Source organism: Meles meles, chromosome 7 (assembly GCF_922984935.1).
Source record: "Meles meles chromosome 7, mMelMel3.1 paternal haplotype, whole genome shotgun sequence".
Lineage (NCBI taxonomy): Eukaryota > Metazoa > Chordata > Mammalia > Carnivora > Mustelidae > Meles > Meles meles.
In genome coordinates this window covers 91,523,710-91,550,704 of record NC_060072.1, presented here as the reverse complement: position 1 = coordinate 91,550,704, position 26,995 = coordinate 91,523,710, and the positions used below count along the sequence as shown (strand labels likewise).

Below are 26,995 nucleotides of genomic sequence, written 5' to 3'. Positions count from 1 at the left end.
TGCAATTAATATGTTGATGTCCTTTTCACATGTGAGTGTTGTATCTCACCACCTACACTGAATGCAGAAAGCAGAGTCAACATATTGTGCTGCTTGTTTGATCTGCCAAAGGATACAGTTATGTACAACAGTGGGCACTTGATAAATGCTGAATGATACCTAGGAAGACAAACTAAGTTTCATCATCCAAAGGCCCTATTCTCCAGCTCTCTCAATTATTTTCAGCTCTCTCTACTGAAATTCCACATTTTCCATGTCTCTTTTAAATCACAATGTCCCAGGAATAAAAAGAAGCTGAAGAAGTTTCCAAAGATAATAATGTGGGAAAAGCCACACTGATGAATTATCCCAAGTAATTATCCTAAGGAAAGCCAAAACAAAAAGAAGCCATCTTCAAATTCCTATCACTTAGTAGAAGCTGGAATGAGTGAGTTGGAGCATCTGTCTGTAAGGAGGCCCCAAAGATAAAAGGTTTTCCCATCTATAGGAAGGAATTGCTGTTCTCCACAGAGGCCAGGGAAGAGATCAGGTCAAATGATAAAGAGCTTGGAAGAAGGACATACCAGAAAGTAGACAAGTCAGAAGTTTCCACTAGTATGTTCTCTACTGAGTCCAGCATTCGGGAGTGAAAGACAATGAGGTTCATCACCTTGGCTAAGTCAGCGTTCTCATGCAGGTGCAAGGGAGCCTTAGCCACACTGGTATATGCCTATGGTTGGTGTTAGGAAAAGAATGGGAAAGAACAAGATCAATGAAAAGAACTGTCTAACTTGGAACTATAGTTTGGCTAGGGTTTGTCCTGCCAATCAGCAGTTTTCTTTCTTTCTTTTCTTTTTTTCTTTTTTTTTTTTAAGATTTTATTTATTTATTTATTTGAAATGGAGGGAGAGAGAGTGAAGGAAAGCATAAACAGGGGTAGTGGCAGGCAGAGGCAGAGGGAAAAGCAGGCTCCCCACTGAGCCGAGAGCCTGATGTAGGGCTTGATCTTGGGACCCTAAGATCATGACCCAAGCCAAAGGCAGATGCTTAACCAACTGAGCCAAGGTGCCCTTCAACCAGCAGTTTTCAATGTTGAATCACTCTATACAGGAGAGATTAGGAAACAAAATAGAAGGGATTGTTGGGGAGGGAGAACTCTCAGAATGGAGAATCATTAACAGGAATAGACCTACCTGTAAACGGAACCAGTCCAGCCTCAAACCAGAGAATTCAAATTTCTCTCCACTCTCAACTGCAAGAAAAACAGAAGTTCAAAAGAAAATAAGAAAACAGCACCCTATATCCAACTCCACAGAATGGTAGGTCCTTTTCAAAGTCATCTTGTCCTATTCCCTGGCTTGGGATCAATATTTCTAGAACAAAAGATGTTTGCTCTTATATAGACCTCTCCTCCTCCACGACCCTCCAGTTACCTTGTTTGAGATTCAGGGAGGAGAGAGTACTGACGAATGAGGACATTATAATGGACTCTTCCTCAGGACACACAGACAGGTTCTAAAAGAGAAGTTGGAGTTACCATCAAGCAGGTAGAATTTCCACCAGGATAGAATCAAGGACCAGAAGTCTCACTCCGTGCATGAAGATACAAGAGCTGCTAAGCACCACAGAGAAAGAGCTAGGCAAGAAGCTTCCCTGTCTTGCTAAACCCAATTTCTCTTTATTTTTCTCTCCTATTTCTATGTAGCTTCATGTAGGAGGGGGGAAAAAAAGACTGTGGAGATTATTTGTGGGTTGTTTTTTTTTCCTCTTTTACCAAATGTAGAGAAGAAAATCGGGCTTTTTGACACACAATCTACAGAGCATGAGACTCAGCCAGGGTGGCCCCCAAGGGGAAATGAATGGGCTTCGCCCTGACCTTTCCAAAGTAGAGGCAACTGAACTTACTTGAATGATGTCGCTGAGCACAAGAGCATCAAATCTAGCCAGGTACTGAAGGTGGTATTGCTGTATCACTTTGATGTGTCTTCGGACCAGAGCCCTGATCTCCTCCAACAGGAAAAGCAGTTCTGCAATGCTCCTACAAAGTCGAGGGTGAGAACAGGGAGACTAGAAATATCAACAGAGACAAAGGCAATGCAGACACTGAGACCTCCCAGGGCATTTGATGTCTCCCTGTCCCCTTCCCCGGGCCATCTAAGGTCAAGATTCTTAACAATGTTGAGTACTAACGAGTCAGCATAGTCCTCAGGGGTCTTTGTCTTGGTGACGTTTTCTGTGTGGCGAACCAGCCAGGTTACCTCATCACGGATGAAGGACAGGGCCATGAAAACATAAAGGGCCTAAGGAGAGGACAGGGACTATGAGAATTTTCAACCTGGAAAACAGATTTCAAAGCACAAAGAACTATCACGACAATACGTGGATGGATACCATTGTGTAGCCAACCCCAGCAATAGTGTCCAATAATAAACACAGAGACCCGCAAAAAAACCATAGGAAACAGAATCAGATATGGTCATATGTTGACATTAGCTCATAGCCGATTCTTTTTCATCCCTATTAAATCTTAGAAATATTTACTAGGCATTTATGTGGTTTGAAAAAAAAAAAGCAGCAAGCTCTGTCTTCAATTAGTTCACATTCAAATAGAGGATAAGACAAGTACACAAATAGCTATGATATACTACCCCCTGATGGCGCCCATAAAAGAGATCTAAGAACTTTCGGGGGGGGGGGGGGAGGGGACTCCCAGAAGATTCAAAGGAATCTGCATATACATATACAAACAGATCACGAAAGCCTCAGAAATACAAAAACTCCTGAATGCCAAGTCACTCCACACCGCCACCCACCCCCCCCCCCCCCCACACACACAGACTTTTATCATTGGCCATTATTCCCCAGTAAACATTTCTCTTTCTTGCCTTGGGACCTAGCAGTCCTGGCTCATCGGTTAACACACTCTCCAGCTCCTTCACGGCCATCCGCAGAAACTGGCGTCGTTGACAGTGGAACTGGCCACTACGAAAAGAAAGAGGAAGCTAGAGACTAATGCCTCTCTCATCCTAAAAATCCTCCTAAGGCATTTAGGAAGGGGGGTCAGGTAGGAAGAACGTTCAGTGCTACAGTTAGACTTGGTAAGAAAACATAAGAATCCATGGGGCAGCAGCATGTTCTTGGGTTGAAGCCAATAAAGTTGTACAGAACCCAGTGGTGGCTTAAGTGAGAACAAAGGTCCGGAGAGATACCTATTCCATCCCCTCTTGGAGGGCCCATTCACCACCTTTACCTGTTCGCAATTACATGTTCCTTGCTTTCCTTGATGTCTGCCACTCTCTTGCCATACCTGAGGATTGACACAAACACAGCAGCATGGGCCACACCATTGATGAGAGGCCTTGTCCCACTTTCCCAGTCCTGAGAGATTCCAAACCACAGCCTATGTACGGCAAGCATGGGCAGCCCTCACTGTCAGGATCTATGCAAACCCAGCTGTCCCCCCGGCCCCTTGATAAGAGACTCACAGAGCTTAGAGATTATCCTGTTCTCTTCACTGTTTTGCAGATGAAAAAAATAATCTCTAGGAAAAAGAAATGACTTGCCAGGAGTTACACAGGGTTTTAGTGGCAAAGCTGGGACTGGACTTCTCGTCCTGTGCTCCTGCCTTATTGTCAGGCCAAAGTCCTCTTCCAGGTTTAAGGGAAATAAAAGAGGCCCAGCATAAATATGACAGAGGCCCCTGCCTGTAAGTAAGAGAAGTTATTCCAGCTCTCCGTTGGGTCCTACCCATCTCCTCTTAGAATTTTCCCTTATCAGTGATCTCTTTGTCACTTTAATCACTGTTGCCACTGCATTAGTCAAACTTCATAACCTGTCTTTTCCCGTCTTCCAAACCGCTCCCTTATTGAACGTGGCACAGAATCAAAGAAATGTAGGGTTGGAAAGTATCTTAATTAAATCAGGATTCAACTCCACGGCATTCCTGGGGGATAATTATTTCAACCTCTACATGGTATGATGGAAAGCGACAGGATTAAGAGTCAAAAAATCTGGAGTTATTTCCTAATTCCGTATTAACTGAGTGACATTTGAGATTGAGCTCTACTGTCTCATCTACTAAATAAAATGTAATACTTATACCTGAGTATAAGTAACATGAACATCAAATTGGATCATTTATGCCAAACAACTCCCTATGCTATAAATCTTAACATGTTAGTTGTTGTTCTTCACACATGTCTTCCATTCCTTAAAAGCAATAATCATTAGAAAGTTTTATAGGTATGGGGCCACCTGGGTGGCTCAGTGGATTAAGCCTCTGCCTTCAGCTCAGGTCATGATCTCAGAGTCCTGGGATCGAGCCCCGCATCAGGCTCTCTGCTCAGCGGGGAGCCTGTTTCCCCTTCTCTTTCTACCTGCCTCTCTGCCTACTTGTGATCTCTCTCTCTCTGTCAAATAAATCTTAAAAAAAAAAAAGTTTTATAGGTATGTAGATACGGATACAAATATAGACCCAAATCCACTCCTGCAACTTCTAAATATTAATCCTAGATTTACTCTCTCTTAACGCTGACAATGGTTTATTTAATGATAATACCCAGCTGTTGAGTGTATGAGGAATAAGTATTCTCACAGACTGTAGAAAATAATACAACTGTTTGGAAGGCAATTTGGTAGGAGCTATTAGAATTTGAAATATGACTGGGTGGCTCAGTCAGTTAAGCGTCTGACTTCAGCTCAGGTCATGATGTTGAGGTTCTGGGATTGAGCCCCACACCAGACTCCCTGCTCAGCGGGGAGTCTGCTTGTCCCTCTGCCCCTCCCCCTGCTTATACACGCTCTCTCTCTCTCTCAAATAGATGGAATCTTTTTTAAAAAATAAAATAAAATTTGAAATATGCATACCCTTTACCCTAGCAATTCCACTTCTGAGAATCTACCTAATAGAAATGTTCACAAAGATACATGTCTAAGAATGTTGATTACAGCATTTTTTGTAATGATATTTTTAAAAAAGGAAACAGTCTCAACTATGTCTCAATTAAAAAACAAAGAAAGAGGGGCGCCTGGGTGGCTCAGTGGGTTAAATCCTCTGCCTTCAGCTCAGGTCATGGTCCCAGGGTCCTGGGATCGAGCCCCGCATCGGGCTCTCTGCTCAGCGGGGAGCCTGCTTCCCTTCCTCTCTCTCTGCCTGCTTCTCTGCCTCCTTGTGATCTCTGTCTGTCAAATGAATAAATAAAATCTTTAAAAAAAAAAAAAAAAGAAAGAAAAGTGGAAACAGTTCAAATGTGCATCATAGGGGATTAGGTAAATAAATTATGCTTCAACCTCATAACAGAATACTATGCAACTGTTAAAAAGAATAAGATAATTGTCTACAGACTGATAAACAGAGATATCCAAAATAGAGTAAATGAAAAAAATCAAACTGCAGAATGTAACATAGAGCGTGGATCCTCTGCTCTTTTTTTTTTTTTTAAAGATTTTATTTATTTATTTGACAGAGAGAGAGATCACAAGTAGGCAGAGAGGCAGGCAGAGAGAGAGGAGGAAGCAGGCTCCCTGCGGAGCAGAGAACCCGATGCGGGGCTCGATCCCAGGACCCTGAGATCATGACCTGAGCCGAAGGCAGCGGCTTAATCCACTGAGCCACCCAGGCGACCCAAGGATCCTCTGCTCTTTAAATATTGCTTCTATAAGGTTGAAAACACATGCACAGCTTTTTACATGTTTATATATGCACAGAAGCATCTGGAGGACATATGCCAAACTATTCTGGGAGATGAGACTATAGACAACTTCCACTTTGTATTTTGTACACGTTTGAATTTTAGTTTACAACTGTAAAAAAACAATAAAGGTATTTGACCCCTTCCTCAATCCAACACCTCTCTCTCTTTATAGTTCTCTATTCTTCCTTACACAAACTTCTTCAAAGAGTTACTTGCTAAATTTGTTATCTCCCATTTGCTTCTAAACCCACCACAACCCAACTTTCAGTACTCAACTGAAGTCCACAGGAGGGACACTAAGACCAACTTTATAGCCAAATCCAATGAACATTTTTCAGCCCTCTTTTTTTTTTCTGACCTGTCAATGTTATGTAACATAAATAACTGATCCTTCCTCCTGAGAATGCTTTCTTCCCTTAACTTCTGTCTTCCCTCTTCTCAAGATCCCTAAAAAATCTTAAAATAAGATTAGTTGATTCCCACATCTCACCCTTTCCAGCTGCTAAACAAGTCCTCGGTGACCTTGTGCACCTGGAGCACGTCCTCCCGGATGAGGGTGATGTACAGGGAGCCCTGCAGACACAGCTTCCACAGCTTTTGGCACTGGCTGTTGGAGTTGAGGCAGCCATTACAAAGAAGAAACCCAACTGCAGGTGGGTAAAACAGTCCAGAGGAAGACTTTTAGAATTTTCTATCCATGTAACATGCTGCTACATTGATTCCCAACTCATCCCATAAAACTTACTGATAATCCAGCGCTCCATCACTTCCACAGACAGGTACTCACAGGCCATCTGTGAGAAGAGAGGCAGAGATGGTCAAGCCATTATTGAACTTGGTCTTCCCCTAAAGACTGAGGCTGTCAAGATAAGGGCAGTCAAACTAGAATTTAAGTACCAAAACCAACTTTTATTTTACCAGACTGGATCAGGGTACTTTGATAAGCCAGTAGCTGGGGAACCTCCCAATAATGGAAGTGAGGCAACCGGAAGGAAAAACAAATACAGTTGAGAAAAAGAAGAGAAGGTTGGGCTGGAAGTCAGGACAAATAAAAGGTTCAACATAACTTCTCTTCAACAGTTCATAAAAGCAATACTCAAAACATTCACCTGATTTCTCCCTCTTATGGATTCTTTTACCACTTCAAGTAGAAATCACTCATTTGATATTTCTCATTCATCTTGTACCATCCCTTGTCTTTTTATGACTATATGGCATATGTTCCCTTACAAGACACTAAGTTCTTTAAGCACGGCTGTTGGGCCCATAGTAATTGAACAAAACTATGTGTTAATTGATGCCTATGTTCAAGTTCCTGCTAGGCTGAATAGTGTCTAATGACTCACTTTCATCTACCCATTCAGTCTATGATTAGGTATTAAATTCTTTCTATGGGCAAGCACACACTAATCCCCATCCAAACAAAAGCTCCAACCCAACCATGATTTTTAGCTACAAGAGGTGATCAACCTAGATGCACATCCTAGAAGAGATTTAAAGCACTCTTAGAGGTGATATTTCCTGAAAGAAGCACCTTCTACAGAGATGGCCTTGGCAAAAAGAATGCTATCCCTGACAAGAGGAGAAGGGAACCTACCGTGTCTGAATTAGCTGGGTTGATCATGGCTGGGGGGGTGCTGATAAGACTCAGAAGCTGGGCACTGCGCCATTGCTCAGCCCCCTGGTTCCTCCGGACAAAAAGGAAATGCAAAGAGAGGAGGGCTTCACTCACAGCCTGTGGGGAGAAACCAATGAATCCGTAGTGTCAATGATGAGGACGATATACTTCCACCAGAGGAAGTCCCCACTCTCTTAGGAAACTTGCCTTTGTGTGAGGCCCAAACTCCTCTGTCAGCTTCTTCAGAGGTTGGTCATACTCTAAGACCATCTGCCCCAGACGGGCAAAACTGGGGTCACTGGAAGAAAGCATAGGAAAGAAGAGTTACAGGTCTCCTTTAACCATGAAGTAAACTCTCGTGTTTGCATGTAGGATAAAGATGCACACCTGAGCTAACATTTCCCTCTACCACCAAAGATATATATACTGAACTGTGAATTACATATATAGATAACCCATTCCGGGCCCAGGTGCATTAAGCTATTCAAGAGAACTATATAATTTGGGACAGGTCCATGAAAGTTTCTTCCTTGTAAGCACCCAAAATGGTGTTGAACACAGGATAGGCGTTACTCTATAAATTCATGTTGATTAGTTGTAATTCAAGTGATATGCCTAGACCCAAATTTGTATACAACCCAAAAAGATATATATTCATTCAGGCTAATGGGTAAGGCATGGGCCTAGGTATTCATGTAGACACATGGGAATACACATCATACATAGAACAGTGTGTCACAGCCTCCTCTGATCCCTCTGGTTTTCATTTTTTCAGCCCTTAAATACTTTTATTTGCACTAATGGAGGGGCACAGAATTTCAGATAATCCAAAATCCATTTATACTTGGCTTCAAATGTATTATCATATATTACTTACCTCTAATGGCCTTACCTTGCTGATATTATTCCTACCAATACTAAAAACAAAAAAAAAACCAAAACAACAAAAAACAACTTTCATTTCCTTTTGCAATAACCTGAAAAGCATGGTGGAAGCCAGACCAGGATTAAAACCTGATCAGAGACAATGCAAATCGGATAATCCACTAACAGATATTCAAGAGTTAACTATATGTAAACGGGCAGTGCACTTGTTGAAGTATGCCATTAAAAGTATTTTAAGTGTTGTTTTTGTTTTTTTTGTTTTTTTTGCCTGGGTCATCATGTAGATTACAGGTTCTCAAATGAAAAAACCTGGCTTCTATTTCCTTTGCATCCTTGTACCTCATACCACCATGTACAAGATTCTTCATCTCCTGTATCCCATTCACTCACCTGTGCCCATGCAGCATCTCGTGGGCACAGTTGTACATGCCAATGAGGACTCGGCGGTCTTCGATCCGTGACAGAAGTAAAATAACTGAGGTGTAAGTCACAATCAAGTCCAGGTAACTCCGAGTGAAGTCAAAGTTGAGATTCTACAAGGAAAATACATAGGAACCCAAGAACAGCAATGCCAATTAACCCCTAATTCACCAACCATTCCAGATAGTGCCAAAGAGATTCTGAGAGGGTTTCTTTAGAAGGAGGACTGGCAGGATGAGAAGGAGAAAATCAGAACAATAGTAAAGGATTAAAAGTGAGCTCAAGATACAAAAAGGCCAGGAGATATGGTAGCATCTGGAGGTTAGAAGAAGGGCAAGAAGAACATTTTTGTCATTTTTATATTAAATCATATGGCTGATTTACTTAATACATACAAATATGCTTTAGCTTTAACACTTGATATAAAAGAATTACAATCCTAGTATGAATAATACAGTATATCATATTATAATCCTGAAGGAATAGCCATTCCTCCAGTCCCTTCCCAACCTACACTGTCCCAACCAAGACCTTTTCTATGGTTCTGAGGGTAGGAGAGAATTACAAGAATCTTACAATATCAAAATGGCACTGGCAGGCATCAATGGTGTTGAGAAGTTCATATACATGATCCTGGGGGTAGAATTGGAGATGAAAATGAATAAAGAATAAAGAGAAGATGACATGTAATACTAGAATTTTAAGGGAAAATTTCTTCCCTTATATAGGTCCTAAACAGCCACCAAATAACATAAGGAAGCATTGCTGAATAGAAGGAGCTCCTTCTCAGAAAGCTAGCAGTGGATGCCTATCAAACTTACCCTACCAAATGCTCATGTTTCCACAGGCACAGTTCATCACTAGATTATGGAGACTTTTACTTTTTCATCCCAATGTCCCCTTCCTCCACAAAAGAGGATTACAAAATGAAGATCATCTGATAGACTCTTTTATTTAAATTCAATTAATTAACATATAATGTATTCTTAGTTTCAGAGGTAGAGATCAGTGATTCATCAGTTGTATATAACACCCAGTGCTCATTACATCACAAGCCCTCCTTAAAGTTCATCACCCGGTTCCCTATCCTCCCACCTTCCTCCTCTCCAGCAACCCTCAGTTTGTTTCCTATGGTTAAGACTCACATATGGTTTGTCTCCCTCTCTGATTTCATCTTGTTTTATTTTTCCCTCCCTTCCTCTATGCTCCTCTGTTTTGTTTCTTAAATTCCACAAATGAGTGAAATCTTTGATAACTGTCTTTCTCTGATGGACTTATTTTGCTTAACATAATACCCTGTAGTTCCATCCATATTGCTGCAAATGGCAAGATTTCATTTTTGATGGTTGAGTAATATTCCAGTGTATATATAACCCACATCTTTTGGGGGGGTGCTTTAAGTTGTATTTTTTTTAACTAATATATAATGTATTATTTGTTTAAGGGTACAGGCCTGTGACTCATCAGTCTTACACAATACACAGTGCTCTCCACAACACATACCCTCCCCAGTGTCCATCATCTAGCCATCCCGTCCCTCCCACCCCTCTTCCCTCCAGCAACCCTCAGTCTGTTTCCTGAAATTATAAGTCTCTTATGGTTTGTCTCCCTCTCTGGTTTCGTCTTGTTTCATTTTTTCTTCTCTTCCGCTATAATCCTCTGCCTTGTTTCTCAAATTCCACATATCAGAGAGATCATATGATAATTGTCTTTCTCTGATTGACTTATTTCACTTAGCATAATACCCTCTAGTTCCATCCACATTGTTGCAAGTGGCAAGATTCCATTTTTTTGGTGGCTGCAAAATATTCCATTTATATGTATATAAATGGAATATATGTATACTAGAATATATATATTATAAATGGAATATATATATTATATATGGTATATATATAATATATTATATACACACACACACATATATATATATATATATATATCATACCTTCTTTATCCATTCACCTGTCAATGGACATCTGGGTTCTTTCCATAGTTTGGCTATTTTGGTATTTTGGACATTGCTGCTATAAACATTGGGGTGCAGGTGCCCCTTCAGATCACTACATTTGTATCTTTAGGGTAAATATATAGTAGTGCAATTGGGTCATAGGGTAGCTCTATTTTTTACTTTTTGAGGAACCTCCATACTACTTTCCAGAGTGGCTGCACCAGCTTCATTCCCACCAGCCAGGTAAGAGGGTTCCCATTTCCCCCCATCCTCTGATAGGCTCTTCCTAAGATACCAGAAATGAGAGCCAGTTTTTCTTGGATTCCATCTCCTGTTCTCAGAAATTAATCATTAACAAATGGAACTACTGCCCAACTCTCTACGTATTTCTATTTACAGACCACCTACCATGTGCTAAGTACTTACTAGGTAATTTATATATACTTCATTTAATCCTCATTCCAGTGTGATAGCGATTCTTTTTCTCTCCATACATAATTTTACCTAAATAAATATGCAGTTTTACTCCCTCCCCCTGACATTAGTACCCACCCCCAGCTAAGCAAGTTTAACAATCCAGTATGGCCTTTCTTAATTTTCTCCCTATTTATATAATCCTATTCAGACGGCCGGGAGAGGGACGGAGAAATAGAGTGAGAGAGACAGGTTTTTTGATCATTTGTGTTACGAAATTGAGATAATACTGTACTCTTCTTGCCATTTTGCTTTTCTCGTTCAACCTTACCTGGTGACAGTCCTCCAAGCCATCTGGTAGAACACTAACACACTTCTTTTTAATGGCCACATAATACCCCATGGCATGGCCAATTAATTCAGCCTTTCTCACTGATGGACATTTGCTTTGTTCCCAATACCTGGCCTATTCCTTGTTCCCTATTCTTGCAATATTGGTACTTTCATTTCTACAAAGGTCGAACTCCTAGATCTAAGAGTATATATATTTTTATTTTAAAAATACATTGTCAAAGACTTGAACAGATACTTTACCATGACAAATACACAAATAGCCAATAAGCAATTGAAAAGATGTTCAACAAGATTAGTCATCAGGGAAATGCAAATTAAAACAACAAGATACCATCATATATCCATGAGAATGGCTAAAATTTAAGTCTGATAATAGTAAGTGCTGATGAAAATGGGGAACAACTGGAGCATTAGTATATTGCTGACAAGAGGAGAAAATGGAACAATGACTTTGGAAAAAAAGTTTGGCAGTTTCCTATAAAATTAAATGCATGCATACCATTTGATTTAGCAATTCAACTTCTAAATTATTTACCCAAGTGAAATGAAAAATACGTTCCCAAAATGATTTGTACTCAAATGTATATAGCATCTTGTGAATAATAGCCAAATATATGTACAATGGACAAAACCCAAATGTCCATCAGGTAAATGAATAAATTGTATCCAAACAATGGAATAGTATTCAACAAAAATAGGAAATGAATTGTAGTTGCATGAAACAGCATAGATAAATCTCAAAAACATTATACTGAATGAAAGAAGCCAGACATAAAGGAATACAAACTATATAAATTCTAATTATGTGAACCTCTAGAAAAGAGAAGAAAATTCTAATCTAGAAAGCACATTAATGGTTGCCTGGGGCCAGGGGTTGGGAAGGGAGGGACTGACTGGGTAAAAAAGGCTCAGGAAACATTTGGGATGATGAAAAAAAAATTTTTTTAAGATTTTATCTATTTATTCATGAGACACAGAGAGAGGGAGGCAGAGGGAGAAGCAGGCTCCCCACTGAGCAAGGAGCCTGATGCAGGACTCGATCTCAGGACCCTGAGATCATGACCTGAGCCAAAAGCAGTTGCTTAATGGCCTAAGCCACCCAGGTGCCTGATGGAAATTTTCTATATGCCATTGTGGTGGTTGCTACACAGGTATATTCATTTGTCAAACTTTCTAAAATGGGGAAAAAATATTTCCATATTATCTTCCCCAAAAGGCCTTATCTAAATGAACACATGGAGAAACCAAAGCTAAGAGCTGTTCAGATACTTGCGCATGATCACAAACTAGTAAGGGATAGTATCAGAATTAGAACATGGAGCCCATGATCTCCCCTCTATACTACATGACTTCTGAACCTGTCTAGCACTATGTGGCCTCAATTACTAGGAGGGCCTTTCTGCAATTTCCTGCAGCTCAATTCCCACAAGTTAATGTTAATGGAATTAATATTTGTTGGCCTCTAACCTTACTATATGCTCAATACTGAGCTAGATGTTTTCCATGCAGTATCTCATTTAATTCTCACAAATACCTCACATAGTAAATCTTATTTTCCCATTTTACAAAGAAACTGAGATTCAAAGAGTTTCTTGTCTAAAGTCATATATCTGGTAAGTGTTTTGTTTTGTTACTTTTTTTTTTTTTAAGATTTTACTTATTTACTTGACAGAGAAAAAGAGAGAACAAGCAGGGGGAGCAGCACACAGAGGGAGAGGGAGAAGCAGGCTCCCTCAGCAGGGAGCCCAACACAGAGTTTGATCCCAGGACCCCAGGATCATGACTTGAGCTGAAGGCAAAGGTTTAACCTACTGAGCCACCCAGGCTCCCCCTAGTAAGTATTAAAGCTAAAATTCAAAACCGGGTCTGTCTGGTAACTCAGAGCCTATCTACTTTACAATGTACGACACCTCAGTGTCTCTATTAACCCTCTTGCCCTAAATGAACCATACCATACACTTTGGGCTCAGAACTTTACCAATTCAACAGCCAGCAGTGTCCTAAAATCCCCTCTGGACTCCAGCTTTTCCTAATGAGAGACTTCTTCATAAGAATCCAGCCTTCTTTCAACCACCCCCACCAGTGCCTACCTTCTTCCTAACCACTACTCTCAATTCCAAGATTAATAACCTCTGACCTGGGGTACATGGGTGGCTCAGTGGGTTAAGCCTCTGCCTTTGGCTCAGGTCATGGTCTCAGGGTCTGGGATCGAGCCCCACATCAGGCTCTCTGCTCAGCGGGGAGTCTGCTTCCCCTTCTCTCTCTGCCTACTTGTGATCTCTCTCTCTCTCTCTCTTTCAAATAAATAAAGAAATAAAGAAATAACTTCTGAACTGACCTTCCTTCAGGTTTTACAGTTTTCTGTGGCCCCACTTCTCTTTTCATTATGTATTGAGTGGCTTGGATTAGCCCCTCAGGTAGATACAGGGCATCCAAAGCAGGGTTCCATACTCTTGCATCATTGAAGAAATACTATGATACCATCACAAACTTGGATTGCTCAAATGGCTAAAATTTGTGTCATTTATTAAATGCAGAAATAATACCTGCTCATTGCAGAAAAATTAGAAAATACAAACAGGCATGATTTTAATTAATGTTTAAAACCATTCAAAATTCCACCCATTAGAAGTTCAAATTTTCTTTATATGCATGTTTATCCAGGTAAATATACATATTAGGGACATCTTATGTCTTACTGTATTATAATTTGCTTTTACATTAAAGAACATATGAAGAATAAAAAACAAATATACAAAGAACATTTTTCTATGCCAATTGACATAAATATATATTATCATCTTACACAGCTGTATATTCATTTGTAGGCATATACTCTATATACTGGATACATCAGTTATTAACTTGTCATTATTTTTTTAAGATTTATTTATTAGTGAGAGAGAGAGAGATAATGTGTGTGTGCGTATGCATGGATGCACATGTACAAGTGGGGGGAGGGGCAGAGGGAGAGAATTCCCAAGCCAACTCCCTACTGAACCAAAGCCATGCTCAATCCCAGGGCCCATGAGATCAAGACCTGAGCCAAAATCAAGAGTCAGAAGCCCAATCGACAATGCTACCCAGGTACCCCTCAACTTGTACCTATTGTAATGTAGCAGAATACATTCTTTTTTTTTTAAGAGTACACTCTTTTACATATCTTTGCACTTTTGATTGTTTCTCTAAGAATAATTTCTAGAAAAAAAAGAATTTCTAGAAGTAAAATTGGTACATCAAAAGTATGTTTTGGGGCACCTAGGTGGCTCTGTGGATTAAGCCTCTGCCTTTGGCTCGGGTCATGATCTCAGGGAAGCTGCTTCCCTCTCTCTCTCTGCCGACTTGTAATCTGTCAAATAAATAAAAGTATGTTTTTAAGACTTTTGAAATACATTTTCAATTTGCCCTTTGAAAACATCATACCAAATAATTCTTACAGTTTGTTTACATTTACAAAAATAGTACTGCTCATTATTTAAAACTCAAAGAAAATATCATGTATATAGTATTGCTACCAAATATTACAACCAAACAATTAACAAATCAGATAAATCCCAATTGAGGGATGTTCTGAAAAATAACTAGTGTGGACTCTTCAAAAAGGTCAGTGTCATGAAAGACAAAAAAAAAAATGTTGGGAACTATTCAAAAGACTACAGAGACATGACAGCTAAATTCAATGTACTATCCATGAGACAACTAGCAGAATGTGAATATGGGCTATACATTAAAACTAATAATATTGTAACAATGTTACATTTCCTGAGTGCACGAATTGCATTAGGGTTATGTAAGAAAATATTCTTGTTCTTAGATATCTGCTAAAGTATTTAGGAAGTATTTAGGAAGAGAATTTAGGTATTTAGGAAGTATTTAGGAAGAGAATTGTCATAATATCTGAAACTACGTATATAAGCCTGCATATCCTTTTAAATGAAGTATAATTATATCAGACACAATTGTATAACTTGCAACACAAATGAACATCTACTAGGGGCATCTGGGTGTCTCAGTTGGTTCAGTGCCCGACTCTTGGTTTCAGCTCAAGTCATGACCTCAGGGTCATGAGATGGAGCCCTACATTGGGCTCCTGCTTAAAGAGTCCCTCTCTCTCTCTCCCTCTGCCCCTCGCCTTACTCATGTGTTATAAATACATAAAGAAATAAAATCTTTTCTAAAAAATGAACATCTAGGGGCGCCTGGGTGGCTCAGTAGGTTGAGCCTCTGCTTTCAGCTCAGGTCATGATCTCAGGGTCCTCGGATCGAGCCCCACATCGGGCTCTCTGCTCAGCAGGGAGCCTGCTTCCCTTCCTCTCTCTCTGCCTGCCTCTCTGCCTACTTGTGATCACTCTCTGTCAAATAAGTAAATAAAATCTTAATTAAAAAAAAATGAACATCTACTAAAGAAGGAGTAACCTCTGAAGGATAATGCCTACACTGGGGACCTGGAGTGGTAGAGCTCACCCGAAATTCCATGACATCCACAAATGACTGGTAGTAGTTGGTAAGGAATCTAATTATCTCAGCTTTTTCCCGATGTACTGGTCCTAAATGTTGCTGAGAGAAACACAAAACAAAAATTTTAAAACACAAAATAAAAAGACAATTGACCAAAGTAACCCAAGAAGAATAGGAGTTATACCTAAAACACTTTTTTAAAAAGATTTTATTTATTTGTTCAACAGAAAGAGAGAAAGCACAAGCAGGGGAAATGGCAGAAGGAGAGGGAGAAGCAGACTCCCTGCTGAGCAGGGAGCCTGATTCGGGGCTCAATCCCAGGATCCAGGATCAAGACCTGAGCGAAAGGCAGACGCTCAATCAACTGAGCCACCCAGGCGCCCCTACAGAAAACATCTTGAAGAGGCTTGAAATACACTGACAGACAAAGTTGGAAAATATCCGATGCTCTGAAGGTTTTGAACAGGGCAGATTCTCTAGAAAGAATGAAGCATGTGATCCTGACGAGATACAGAGTGCAAAATGAGAGGAAATTTCAAGGTCCCTTTCAGTCAAAGAGGCTTACCATTTATATTAAAGTCAAAAGAGGCAGAGTGAGAGGATGCTACAGGTACAATGGTAAGAAATCTAGAGCTTTTAATAAGGGAGATGTAAGAAGTAAGTAAGGAGAAGATCAAGAAATGCATAACTCTAAGATAATTAGCAAACAAACTCTGAGTTGGAAACAGGAACAGCAGAAAATATATGCACCCTGCTGGGTTGATCAAACTGTCTTCTTCTATAAGAACAAAGTGTTCTCATGAATCTTGCAATGGAGAAAGAGGAAATTCTTTGCTCTAGCTTACCCTGCAAGAATCCCAACTTATCTCAGAATTCTCAAGACTACAAGAACCTGAAGCTCTGTAACTGAGCCCAAGAAAACTGAAAGAAGGCTACTCCATCCCTTGCCAGCTTCTAAGAAAGACAGTCAAAAGAGGCAAGTTTAAGCCATCCAAGTGTAGAGTTATTTCAGAGAAAGGGGCAGGGGGAACCATGTTCTCACCGTGCTATTTCGGACATCTATGTTGGGAAATTTCTTGTTGATGTACTTGAGAGAAGATTCCATGGACTTTTCCAGTAAGAAAGGTGGCTTGGATTTGGGGTCTGAACAAGTCTGTACCAATAAAACACACCATATTTTTACCTTTCTCCCACCCCTTCAAACATACTTCTTCCTGATGCATTCATTTTCACACAGTCTCTCTTACAGAAAGAGAATCTGGGAATTCATTACAAAAGCATAACAGTAGATGAGAAACAAGTGTCAGGGCATGAAGCCAACTATCAGTAGAGCTAAACAACCTGGGTATCTTGTCTTACCAAGAGGAGTTCAGTGTCTGCTCGGCCCCAGTGCTAAGAGGAAGCTCTCTCCCCGCCTCTCAGCTGAAGCCGGAAGGAGTGAGAAAAGCAGCTGCTTGGGAGTTAGACTTCAAGGGTGAGTGTGTCACAATGTCCATATGTAAGTATCTCATCCCAAATGGCATTTGTGGGGGACATTGGTCACAGAAACCAAGTTCCTGGTGATTTTTATTACAAAATGCACAAAAGTTCCTTCTCTCTATTTTCTCTTCCAGAAACTGCCCATTCTTGCCCATCTTTATCTCTTTACTTCCCTAGGCCAGCTCCTTCCCCCTAGCTTGATCCTGTCCCCAGCATCTCTCAATTCCAGAATTCCTATCCTAAGCGCGCGCGCACACACACACACACACACCCACACACACACAACTACAGCATGAACTCTCAGATACTGTGTACCTCCGAAGGCACCGACCCATATTTTATTGAAATATTGTATCTATTTTTTCCTTGTAGGAAATTCCATGGAAAAGTTTTTGCCGTAGACCCAACTTTGGATGTCTTCAGAGTATGGGGGATCAGCAATAAACAATGAGACCCAGACTTCTAGACCCCAAACCTTTATTAAGTGACTCAGAACAAAATTATTTCTGATCCCCATATACCCAACAGAAAGCAGACCCTCTCACTAGGGCAAGAATTATACCTAGAAAAAGCCTCCCCTTCTGCTTCGTAGCACTGGCTGGCCTACATAATCCGAGTGACTGAAGGCCAGTTAAACCCGTGGGGAAAGAAGAGGGTCTCTAACCCCTGGAACTGCCGGCCTTAGGGTCCCCTGCCCTACTATTGCTGGAATAAATAGCACTAGTCCAGTTGTGCATGCTTACCTTCTTGATGTTATACATGCGGATGAGAACCCCCTGACCTCGATCATTCAGGATAGTGAGCTTCTCAGCTAATTTATGCTGGTAGGCAGAGGTCAAAGACATGATGGCCTCCGAGAGAGAGGAGTATCCGGACAGCAATGTCGAATCTCCCCAAACACTTTCAGCTTGGGTGGTGACACCCCCTGGGCGGAGGAACACAGCCTGGTTGGTGCGCTGGTCTTCCTGTTGCCTCTACAATTGGCTCATGGGTAAAAGCAGTCATTATGGCTCACAGACCTTCAGAATCTTCTTGTGCTTCCTCTTGCACACTCAGCAGCAGACATTTCCTCTTTCTAGCGGTGCAGCAGTTTTGGTAAGACTATGAAGCGGGGGGAGGCAGGGGAAAGGGACAGGCTTTGAAGGCTCTTCCACAGCCTGGTACAAACCTTTTTGGCCTTAACCCTTCACTAGTGTCCTATAAAAAGCTCAACACTGGACAAAAAAACTCTCGACCACCCCACGCCCATACATCTTTATACTACTTCCTCTTTTATATATCCCCATTGAAATTGCCTGTTATTCTCAGCTGAACCTTAGGCCTAACCATCTTTTAAGGCCCAGATTAAACCCTAACTTTTCTTCATTGCCCCATCTAGTGTCAATTATTATACAGAACACCATATTCTTCACTATATTCTTAAGTATATATCTTATCTCCCCCTACTACATCATAAGCTCCTTAATGATAGGAATTGTACCTAATACTTCTTCATATCTTTCACAATACTCTAGTATAGTGATTCTTAAAGTGTAGTCATATCAGCATCACCTTGAAACTTGTTAGACATGGACATTCTCAGGACCCACCCCAGACCAACGGACTCCAAAACTCTAGGGTAGGGTCCAGCACTCTGTTTCAACAAGCCTGCCAGGTAATTCCAACGCATTCTCAAGTTTGAGAACCACTGCTCTAATACAATAGTTCTTTTTTTTTTTTTTAGATTTATTTTTTTTTATTTGAGAGAGAGCACAAGTCGGGGTGGGGGGCGCAGAGGGAGAGGGAGAAGCAGACTGCCCGCTGAACAGGAAGCCCGATGCAGGGCTCAATCCCAGGACCCTGACATCATTACTTGAGCCTGAGCCGAAGGCAGACACTTAACTGACTGAACCACCGAGGCACCCATATGACAAATGGGTGCCTGATCTTCTTAAAGGTGCTTAAGAAACTGAGATCAATCCCTATCCTCTGAGATTCAGAATTGGGAGGTTTGCAGTGGGGCCTAGAAATCTGCATTTGTAAGTACCCTGGAAAGTTTTGAGACAAATGTTCTATCGGATACATGCTGAGAAACACTTACCTCCTGGACCCAGTAACCACTCAGTAAATATGCTGATTTATTTGTTGAATTATTAAGACTAACTTGGGAAATAGGCCCCATGAAGAACCAAATTAACTGAGATTAACAAGGGGAAATTAATAGCAGATTTTAAATGTTAGGAGACTGAATGAATTTTAACACTAAAATATTCTTGCCATTCCAATCGGGCCTTAACTTCCTAACTCAAGAAAATAGACTCACTTTCAAGTTTCTTTCAAGGCAAAAAGCAGAAGGTCTTCAGATAAATTCTACATTGAGTTATCATCATGTCTTCCTCCTTTCCAATACCTTTTTCCGCTTTTCAGTCATTCTCATTTGCCATATCCCGGGCTCTTACATTGTCCCAATAAATCCTGGGGTGGAGGGTTGGGGGGAGTTGATTAGTGTTATTATATACAGAAACCTAAATAAACTTAAATACATAAACTTAATATGTTTGTTCCCAAGAAAATATACTTCTTATATTTTTTTTTGAAGATTTTATTTATTTGACAGAGATCACAAGTAGGCAGAGAGGCAGGCAGAGAGAGAGAGATGGGGAAGCAGGCTCCCTGCTGAGCGGAGAGCCTGATGTGGGGCTCGATCCCAGGACCCTGGGATCATGACCTATGCTGAAGGCAGAGGCTTAATACACTGAGCCACCCAGGTGCCCCAAAAATATATTTTTTAAAGAAGCAAAAAGACAGCAGTGCTTAACACATGAAATTTCAAACATCTCTAATGGAAACTTTACATTTTTGGAAAACAGAATCTGCCTTTCAGTTTATTAACTGGTTAGAGTCCCTAGAAGGCTAGAGACCTGGCATAAGGTACTACTGACCCCCCGGAAGATTTGAATCACCTGCTGTTATCAAAGAAACCCAGGTTCTACTAGAGTCATTTGTGGGATTTCTATTGGTCTTTCACCTTGATGGGGGAGATTAAGAGCAGCTGTGGGGTACCAAAGCATAGGAAGCTGAGCCCTAGGACAGCAACAGCCTTCTTACAGGTTAGTATAATTCTACTGGATCTTTTTTACTTGCATGCCTTATCCTCTTGAAAATTTTGTTGAAGACTCTCCCTAGAAAGTTGATCTAGTTTTCTCCTGTTCCCTCCTATATACTCCCCAACCTAGCAGGGACCAACCTGGTAGTCTACTGTGCATGTGCCATGTTCATTTCTACCTTTCACTCTTATGTATGTATGTTTTCCCTCTTGCTGACCCAAATCCTAGTCAATCTTCTGAATCTGACTCAAAGAGTCCTAAGTTGAGCCCTTGCTGAACTCCAACTTGGTCTCTACTGTGTATTTCACATCTAAATTAAATTAGGTCCCACCTTTATATGCCTTTTCATATTACCCTGCCACTTCAGCTAACTCTAAGATTGCTGGAGCCTGGAAATCACTCATTTCCTTGTACTTGGTATATGAGAAAAGCCTACATTTTGGCATCAGACAGAATTTTGGGCTTGAATATTGTTGAGTCCTGTGGCCTAAGCCTTATGACTTAGAGGCAAAGACCCCAGGTCTGGAGCCAGAAAGCTTGAGTCCACATCCCAACTCTACCACTCAGCAGCTCTGATCCAGTCTCCCTGCCTGCCAAGTGGAGAGGATATAAAGAATCATTCATATCGCATGTAGATATTGTGTGTATTAAAGAAGTTACTACATGTGAAGTGATGACCTCATTCTTTACTTTACCAGGTACTTTAAGGGCTTTACATGTATTACCTCAAATAATATTAATAATGTCAACCAAACATGCACTAGCTTTGTAACTTTAGGATATCTATCACCACTGAGTTGGTTTCCTGATCTGTAAAACAGTTGTCATCTCTCATAGACATGTAGAAGTGGTTATATGATATGGTGGTGTTTGTAAACATTTGGCTCAAGACCTGGTACACTGGATTAAGAAGGCCAGAAAGAAAGTGAAACTTCAGGTTTGTTTGTTTTTTTTAATATTTTATTTATCTGACAGAGAGAAATCACAACTAGGCAGAGAAGCAGGCAGAGAGGCAGGCAGAGAGAGAGGAGAGAGGCTCTGCTCCGCAGGGAGCCTGATGCAGGGCTCGATCCCAAGACCCTGGGATCATGACCTGAGCTGAAGACAGAGGCTTTAAACCCACTAAGCCACCCAGGCGCCCCAAACTTCAGGTTTTTTAAGATATAGTGAGGTTACGTACTTTCTGTGAAATTCTACTTGGCACCCCATAAAGAAAAAGGCCAGGTTTAAAGATGGGACCAATCATTCCAACTGGTAGTCCTGAGAGAAATTTCACTGGAAAGGCCATGCAGTAGTTCCGCCTGGAAACTGGAAGAACCCTCCTGAGGACAGCTTAATTACCCCAGAGCACAGCCTAGTAACCCTGGCTACAAATCAGAATCCCCTGTGGAACTCTTTTAAAGCCACAGTTAGCCAGACCCCATTTGTGAAGATTCTGGTCCAAGAGTTCTGGCAGCTCTGTCACTTTAAAACTACTCTGATTCTCTTGCACAACCAAGATTGAAAACCACTTCTTCAAGACTTAACTATGACATCAAAAACTTCCAAACCTCTGAGAAACCATCAACCATATGGTGGGAGAAGAGTTGAGTAGCTCGAACAGAAAGTTGATTCACATCACTTGACAAAGGTACTCACTCTGCTTTCCCTCTCCCCAAACTTCAGTTGTTTGCCTTGTTTTGACCTCCAGAAAGACTGTTTGCCTCTTCAGATTCAGACACTTCCCTTCAGATTCTTGAGAGTCGCTGCTTCAAGAATAAGGTAGGACTCAAGAGCGTTTAGACTCGGTTTAACAGTCAAGGTAGCATCGAGGCTGGAATCCTCTTGTAAGTCCAACATGTATTAAACCAAATTGGCCTCCATTATAATCTTGGCCTCCCAACATGGGATATTCAGCTATCGATAGTTAGGTATCAGTATTAAAGCTCTTCTTCCACTATCTTTAAGAATCTAAAGATAACTACACAATATTGGATTATACTGCAACCTTTATTTCCCAGAAAGCCAATTTACTTTACAATAAGTGTTCATGGCTCTAATATTATCATTAATATGCAGCGTAAGCTTTAAAGAGCCACCCTGGCTTGTGTTTCTGAAAGGTACTGAGTCTAAATCCCTAGACTTAATCATCTAAATGCCCTCAGGAAAATCTGACATTTAACAGTCTATCTCTGTGCCCTTTGTCTATGCCCTAGGCATGATACAAAGCAGAAATGAAATGGGCTCTTCCAGGCACTTTTCTATCCTTACTGCTTCTGCTCGTCTGCCTTGATTCCCCACCCCCATCAGACTAGTCTGTCCCTGCTTTGCAGAAATCTCAGCTGTAGCTGTTGCCTGGAAACTTGGGAGTCCTTGAAGTGAATGTCTGCTAGGATAGCTAAAGACAGCTAGCCATAAGGGAAAGTAGGCCTCCTATTGGCAGTAAAATGTGGCAGATTCGAGATGGTATATTCTTAGTTTTCTTCTAAGAGTCTTCATATGTTAATACCTACAACTTTAGAGATTTCAGACTGGCATTCTCAGATAATTATAAAGTAGCCTGAACTTGAACATGGTACTGTTCATTCTTCCAACCCCTGTTCCCCCAAAGTGGCTACGCCGATCTGACAAGTAGCATCCTTGCCTAACAAAGAGCTTAATTTAGATAGATTTGGCAAAGAGATGTGAGGGAGCAGCGCTGAAGAGTAAAAGAACCAGCTGCCCCAGGCTTGCTTTCTCAACACTCAAGCTGATGGTGTTAAACTTCATCATACCCCAGTACTCTGAGCTTTCCAAGGAGCCCTGCCTGTATAATATTCTCTTTGAGGGCAAAGGATTCTATTCAAAACAACCTAGAAGAGTAAAATATTTGTGCAAACATTAATTTTTGGTTTTCCAAGGCATGTAAGCAGTGAAGTTCTCCTATTATCTAATTGATGAGGCTATTGCTTTAGTCATCCCAAACTTTCATAGCAAGATACCCACATCTCTCACTCTTCTTCTGAGAACAGAAAGTAGGCCTATGTCAAAATTACCTGATCTTAAATGTCAATATTTTCTTTTCCAACCCATAGTTCTTACTATTTAGGCCTCATGGAGCCAGAAGACTTAGAAATATGTCCTTATGACCCAAACCACAGGATGCCAGCCAGCAGGTTACAGTACCACCTGGCATCATGTAGAAAGGTAAGTTTTCCTGATTAAAAAAAAAAAAAAAGTTAAGTCAGTGGAGGGAGAAAATAAGCTCAGAATATAAAATTTAAAGTTTTTGTTTGTTTGTTCATTTGTTTTCAAGAATAAGCTTCTGACTATACGTAGCACTTAGCAGTTCTTAATGTTGGAAATTTTTTGTCTTAAGCATTCCCAGAAGGATATGGAGGGTGGAATACAGGCATTGTATAATAGGCATTTAACAAGAGCTTTTTTTCTTTTAGAAAAATCCAAAGATAGCTAAAAAGATGGCTAACTGCAAATATAATGCTTGCCATGTGGTCCCAATCAAAAGGCTCAAGGAACATGAGGCTAACTGTGTCAATAGAACTGCTGTAGATGATGGTAAGTTTTGTTTTTAATTTGAGGGGCAGATAAGTTACATCAAGTGCTATTGCCCCCTGCCCCCCATATTTCATACATACAGAAGTCTTAGCCAAATGAGAGGACGGAAAAACAAAAGGAAGTTTCTACTCTGTTTCTATAACTTCTGGTCTGCTTTATTTCAGAGCCATTTAATCTTCCAAAGGTTATTTCTCCAAGTTTGGAACCAAATGAAAAACTTTCTAATGCTGCCAATCAGATTCTTGACCCTGATGTCTGGAACATAGGTGAGCACGAGTGAACCAGTGAACCCAGTTTTAAATGAAGGCTTGGATCCTAAGTTCTTTGTAGCTAAGTACTGTAGTCCTGAGTAAATTAAGTCTTAATACTCCTCCCACAAAATCCTTCAGAACAATCAAATAAATCTGAGAATTTCCTGTCTCTGAAGAGGCAACCCAGCAAAAAGGGAGTCTAATTAAACCTGAGATCACTTATAACAGTTTAAAGAATCTTATCTTACTACTATCTGGCCATTTGCCACAGAAAAAATTATTGGTATAAATTGAAACTTGTAGTCTGAAAGGTTTGGATTTATCCTATCTCAAGTGATATCTTTTCTCTAAAATGTAGCATGTTATAACAAACAGAGAATTCAATAGTTCTTCTGTCAGATCAAGGTTTGACTATATGCTCAGTCCTTAAGGAAAGTTACTTCTTAAACACCTCTTCCTCACCTATAAAAGGAATAATACCTACCTCACAAGATAGATTAATATTAAATAAAGATGTATATGTGTATTAGAGTAATACAAGTTCCTTTAACAAAGTTTAAATTGTGTTGATATCATGGTTTAACACAACAGATGTTTCCTTGTATATAAGCCCAGTGCAAGAATTCCATGGGGATTGTGCCTTGAGAACACAGGCTTTTTTCATCCTGTGACTGTCACCTTCCACACTTGGCTTCCCAAACTGCCACAAAAAGAGAGCAGAGGTCCAGGTCCCCCTTAAGCATCTTGGCCCAGAAGAAAATACTTCCAGTCACAGTCCATTGGCCAAAACCAGTCATATGACCATACTCAGTCAAGTTGGTAAGAATGCAGTCCTAGCAAAGCAGCCAATTCCCAGCAACAACTATGGATGGGAGATCCAAATCTCTACCGCCGATGGCTTTCTCTGCAGCAATATAAAAATGCTTAGTACTGGTATCACGTCTCCATCATCTCTCTTTCTTTCTAGATAACACACATCATTCTCCTTCATTTGTTCTTAAGACATTTGCTCCAAAAACGCTGGTCTGTGAAAGGTAAGATAAATCATCTTCTAGAAGTTATTGGAATAGAGAGCAAAATACCTTTAAGTCTGACTCTTTTTTTTTTTTTTTTTAAGTCTGACTCTTAACGTGAAATGGCCACTAGGCCATAGCTGTGGCAAATGCCTAAACTTCAGTCTTGAATTTTGAAAGATCTGCATTCATGGGATCTGAGTACTTCCATTCCCTCCATAAGACTCTCTTTGGACTTGAATCCATTAAGGACTTGATTACACAAGATTCTCAATTCTATGTAAGAGTTTCAAGGAATAAAAAAACCAATTCCTAAAACTTTGAAGGGAAAATAATTACTACACTCTACATGAAATAACCTAACAAGACTGAAGGGTACATCTAAGAGTTAGAGAAGCCATCAGTGGAGTTTCCCACCACATACATAGGAGGACAGGAACTATATAAAACAAAAGCTTGCACAAAATCAATAATTCTTACTCTGACCTTTAATAATGTCAACCATTTTTGATAAAGTAATTTAAATCTCCTAAATAGAATGGTTATCTAGACTAAATCTCTAGTTCTGGTCTCCAACTAACTTTTCTTTTTTGGTCATCTCCTACAGTGACTCAAGAGACATAAAAAAACAGTCTATGGATGGCAAACATCCTAACAACTATAAGTCCTGGAGAAAAGGTATAGTAACTTTTTAAAATGAATATCCTAGTTCTACAATATTAACATAGCTTTAACTAATACCACTAATGTATTCTAAATCTTCAAAAATTCTTAGATAAACTTCTATTCTTTAAAAAAATAAACCTGGGGCTCCTGGGTGGCTCAGTGGGTTAAGCCTCTGCCTTCGTCTCTGGTCGTGATCCCAGGGTCCTGGGATTGAGCCCCACATTGGACTCTCTGCTTGACGGGGAGCCTGCTTCCTCCTCTCTCTCTGCCTGCCTCTCTGCCTACTTGTGATCTCTCTCTCTCTCTGTCAAATAAATAAAATAAAATTCTTAAAAATTTTTTAAAAATAAAAAATAAAAAAATAAACCTATTTAATGGCTGCTGGGGTGGCTCAGTCAATTGAGCAACTGCCTTTGGCTCAGGTCACGATCCCAGCGTCCCAGGATCGAGTTCCCCATTGGGCTCCCAGCTCCATGGGGAATCTACTTCTCCCTCTCACCTTCTCCCCTCTCATGCTCTTTCTCTCTCAAATAAATAAAATCTTTAAAAATAAATAAAAAAAAGATAAGTCTATTTTCTATTCTAAGTCCTTCTTCCCCATAATAGAAAGCAGGGAAAGTCCCAGAGGCTTTAAGTCAGACTGTGGAGAAAAAGCTATCTAGAACTCTATTTGAAATGCAACTAATGCTCATCAAGCTTAGGGCTTCCAATAAAACACTTACAAAATGACATTACCTTAATGTTCTTTTTCTACCCATAGGTCAGAAAAACTGATGGAGAAGCTGTGGATTAAAGAGCCAGCAGACAGAAAATTTATTGTCTTTTTTTAAAATTGGGGGAAATCTTAACTGTCATGTTTTAGGTAACAACTCCAGTCATTGTTGGCATCTTAAAATGTTTTTATTTATTTAAATAAAGAATATTTTTCCTATGACAAGCTTCATTGGAATTTTTTTTATTCTTCCTTGTTTTCATATCCTCATTTGTTAACCAAAAGCCTAGAGGGATTATTTGCCTATTTCCCTTATTAGTAAAGAAATACAGCTATCATGTAAGCTATGCTATTCCTTAATCAGGTTCTTTATCCTCCAGTTATTTTTCTCCTACTCCAAGTCATGTACTATGTGACCATCAGATCAACCTTCTTCAATCAGTTTTATACAAATCTTCCATGCTTAAAAGATACAGTTTTGG

At 40.3% G+C, this 26,995-nt stretch overlaps 2 protein-coding genes across 5 annotated transcripts in view; one reads left to right on the top strand and one right to left on the bottom strand.

Annotated features, from left to right (window-relative positions):
- Nucleotides 1-18,144, bottom strand: part of NCKAP1L (NCK associated protein 1 like) — a 40,764-nt gene extending 22,620 nt beyond the window's left edge. Inside the window, exons 1-16 of one of the 2 annotated variants that reach the window (XM_046012966.1) lie at nt 17,995-18,144; nt 16,815-16,925; nt 15,779-15,871; nt 9,172-9,228; nt 8,566-8,708; nt 7,498-7,588; nt 7,270-7,407; nt 6,418-6,466; nt 6,163-6,319; nt 3,230-3,286; nt 2,865-2,961; nt 2,170-2,279; nt 1,885-2,017; nt 1,413-1,494; nt 1,173-1,231; nt 564-709 (exon numbers count right to left, since the gene is read on the bottom strand). In XM_046012966.1, the coding sequence (XP_045868922.1) occupies nt 564-709; nt 1,173-1,231; nt 1,413-1,494; nt 1,885-2,017; nt 2,170-2,279; nt 2,865-2,961; nt 3,230-3,286; nt 6,163-6,319; nt 6,418-6,466; nt 7,270-7,407; nt 7,498-7,588; nt 8,566-8,708; nt 9,172-9,228; nt 15,779-15,871; nt 16,815-16,925; nt 17,995-18,096 (1,625 nt within the window). In that variant the 5' untranslated portion in view covers nt 18,097-18,144. The remainder of the gene's footprint in view (nt 1-563; nt 710-1,172; nt 1,232-1,412; nt 1,495-1,884; nt 2,018-2,169; nt 2,280-2,864; nt 2,962-3,229; nt 3,287-6,162; nt 6,320-6,417; nt 6,467-7,269; nt 7,408-7,497; nt 7,589-8,565; nt 8,709-9,171; nt 9,229-15,778; nt 15,872-16,814; nt 16,926-17,994) is intronic. The other variant, XM_046012967.1, reaches the window with a different exon arrangement.
- Nucleotides 18,145-18,279: 135 nt separating this feature from the next.
- LOC123947478 (gametocyte-specific factor 1-like) lies at nt 18,280-26,671 on the top strand. 3 transcript variants are annotated; one of them, XM_046013722.1, is made up of 8 exons: nt 18,280-18,346; nt 22,003-22,098; nt 23,391-23,502; nt 23,751-23,871; nt 24,036-24,137; nt 25,090-25,156; nt 25,743-25,813; nt 26,562-26,671. In XM_046013722.1, exons 3-8 carry the CDS (start codon nt 23,410-23,412, stop codon nt 26,573-26,575), a joined length of 468 nt encoding a protein of 155 aa, XP_045869678.1. In that variant the 5' UTR covers nt 18,280-18,346; nt 22,003-22,098; nt 23,391-23,409; the 3' UTR covers nt 26,576-26,671. The 3 variants fall into 3 exon arrangements, with proteins under 3 accessions (XP_045869678.1, XP_045869680.1, XP_045869679.1); XM_046013724.1 differs by lacking the exon at nt 22,003-22,098 and having other exon boundaries at nt 18,294-18,346; XM_046013723.1 differs by lacking the exons at nt 18,280-18,346; nt 22,003-22,098 and adding an exon at nt 21,899-21,967.
- The last annotated feature ends 324 nt before the right edge of the window (nt 26,672-26,995 follow it).

Bases quoted from the DNA above. Each gene is read 5' to 3' on its own strand.
- LOC123947478 (XM_046013722.1), top strand. From the start codon at position 23,410: ATGGAGCCAGAAGACTTAGAAATATGTCCTTATGACCCAAACCACAGG. The intron at 23,503-23,750 runs GTAAGTTTTCCT...TTTTTCTTTTAG, and splicing joins ACCTGGCATCATGTAGAAAG to AAAAATCCAAAGATAGCTAA. The intron at 24,138-25,089 runs GTGAGCACGAGT...CTTTCTTTCTAG, and splicing joins CCCTGATGTCTGGAACATAG to ATAACACACATCATTCTCCT.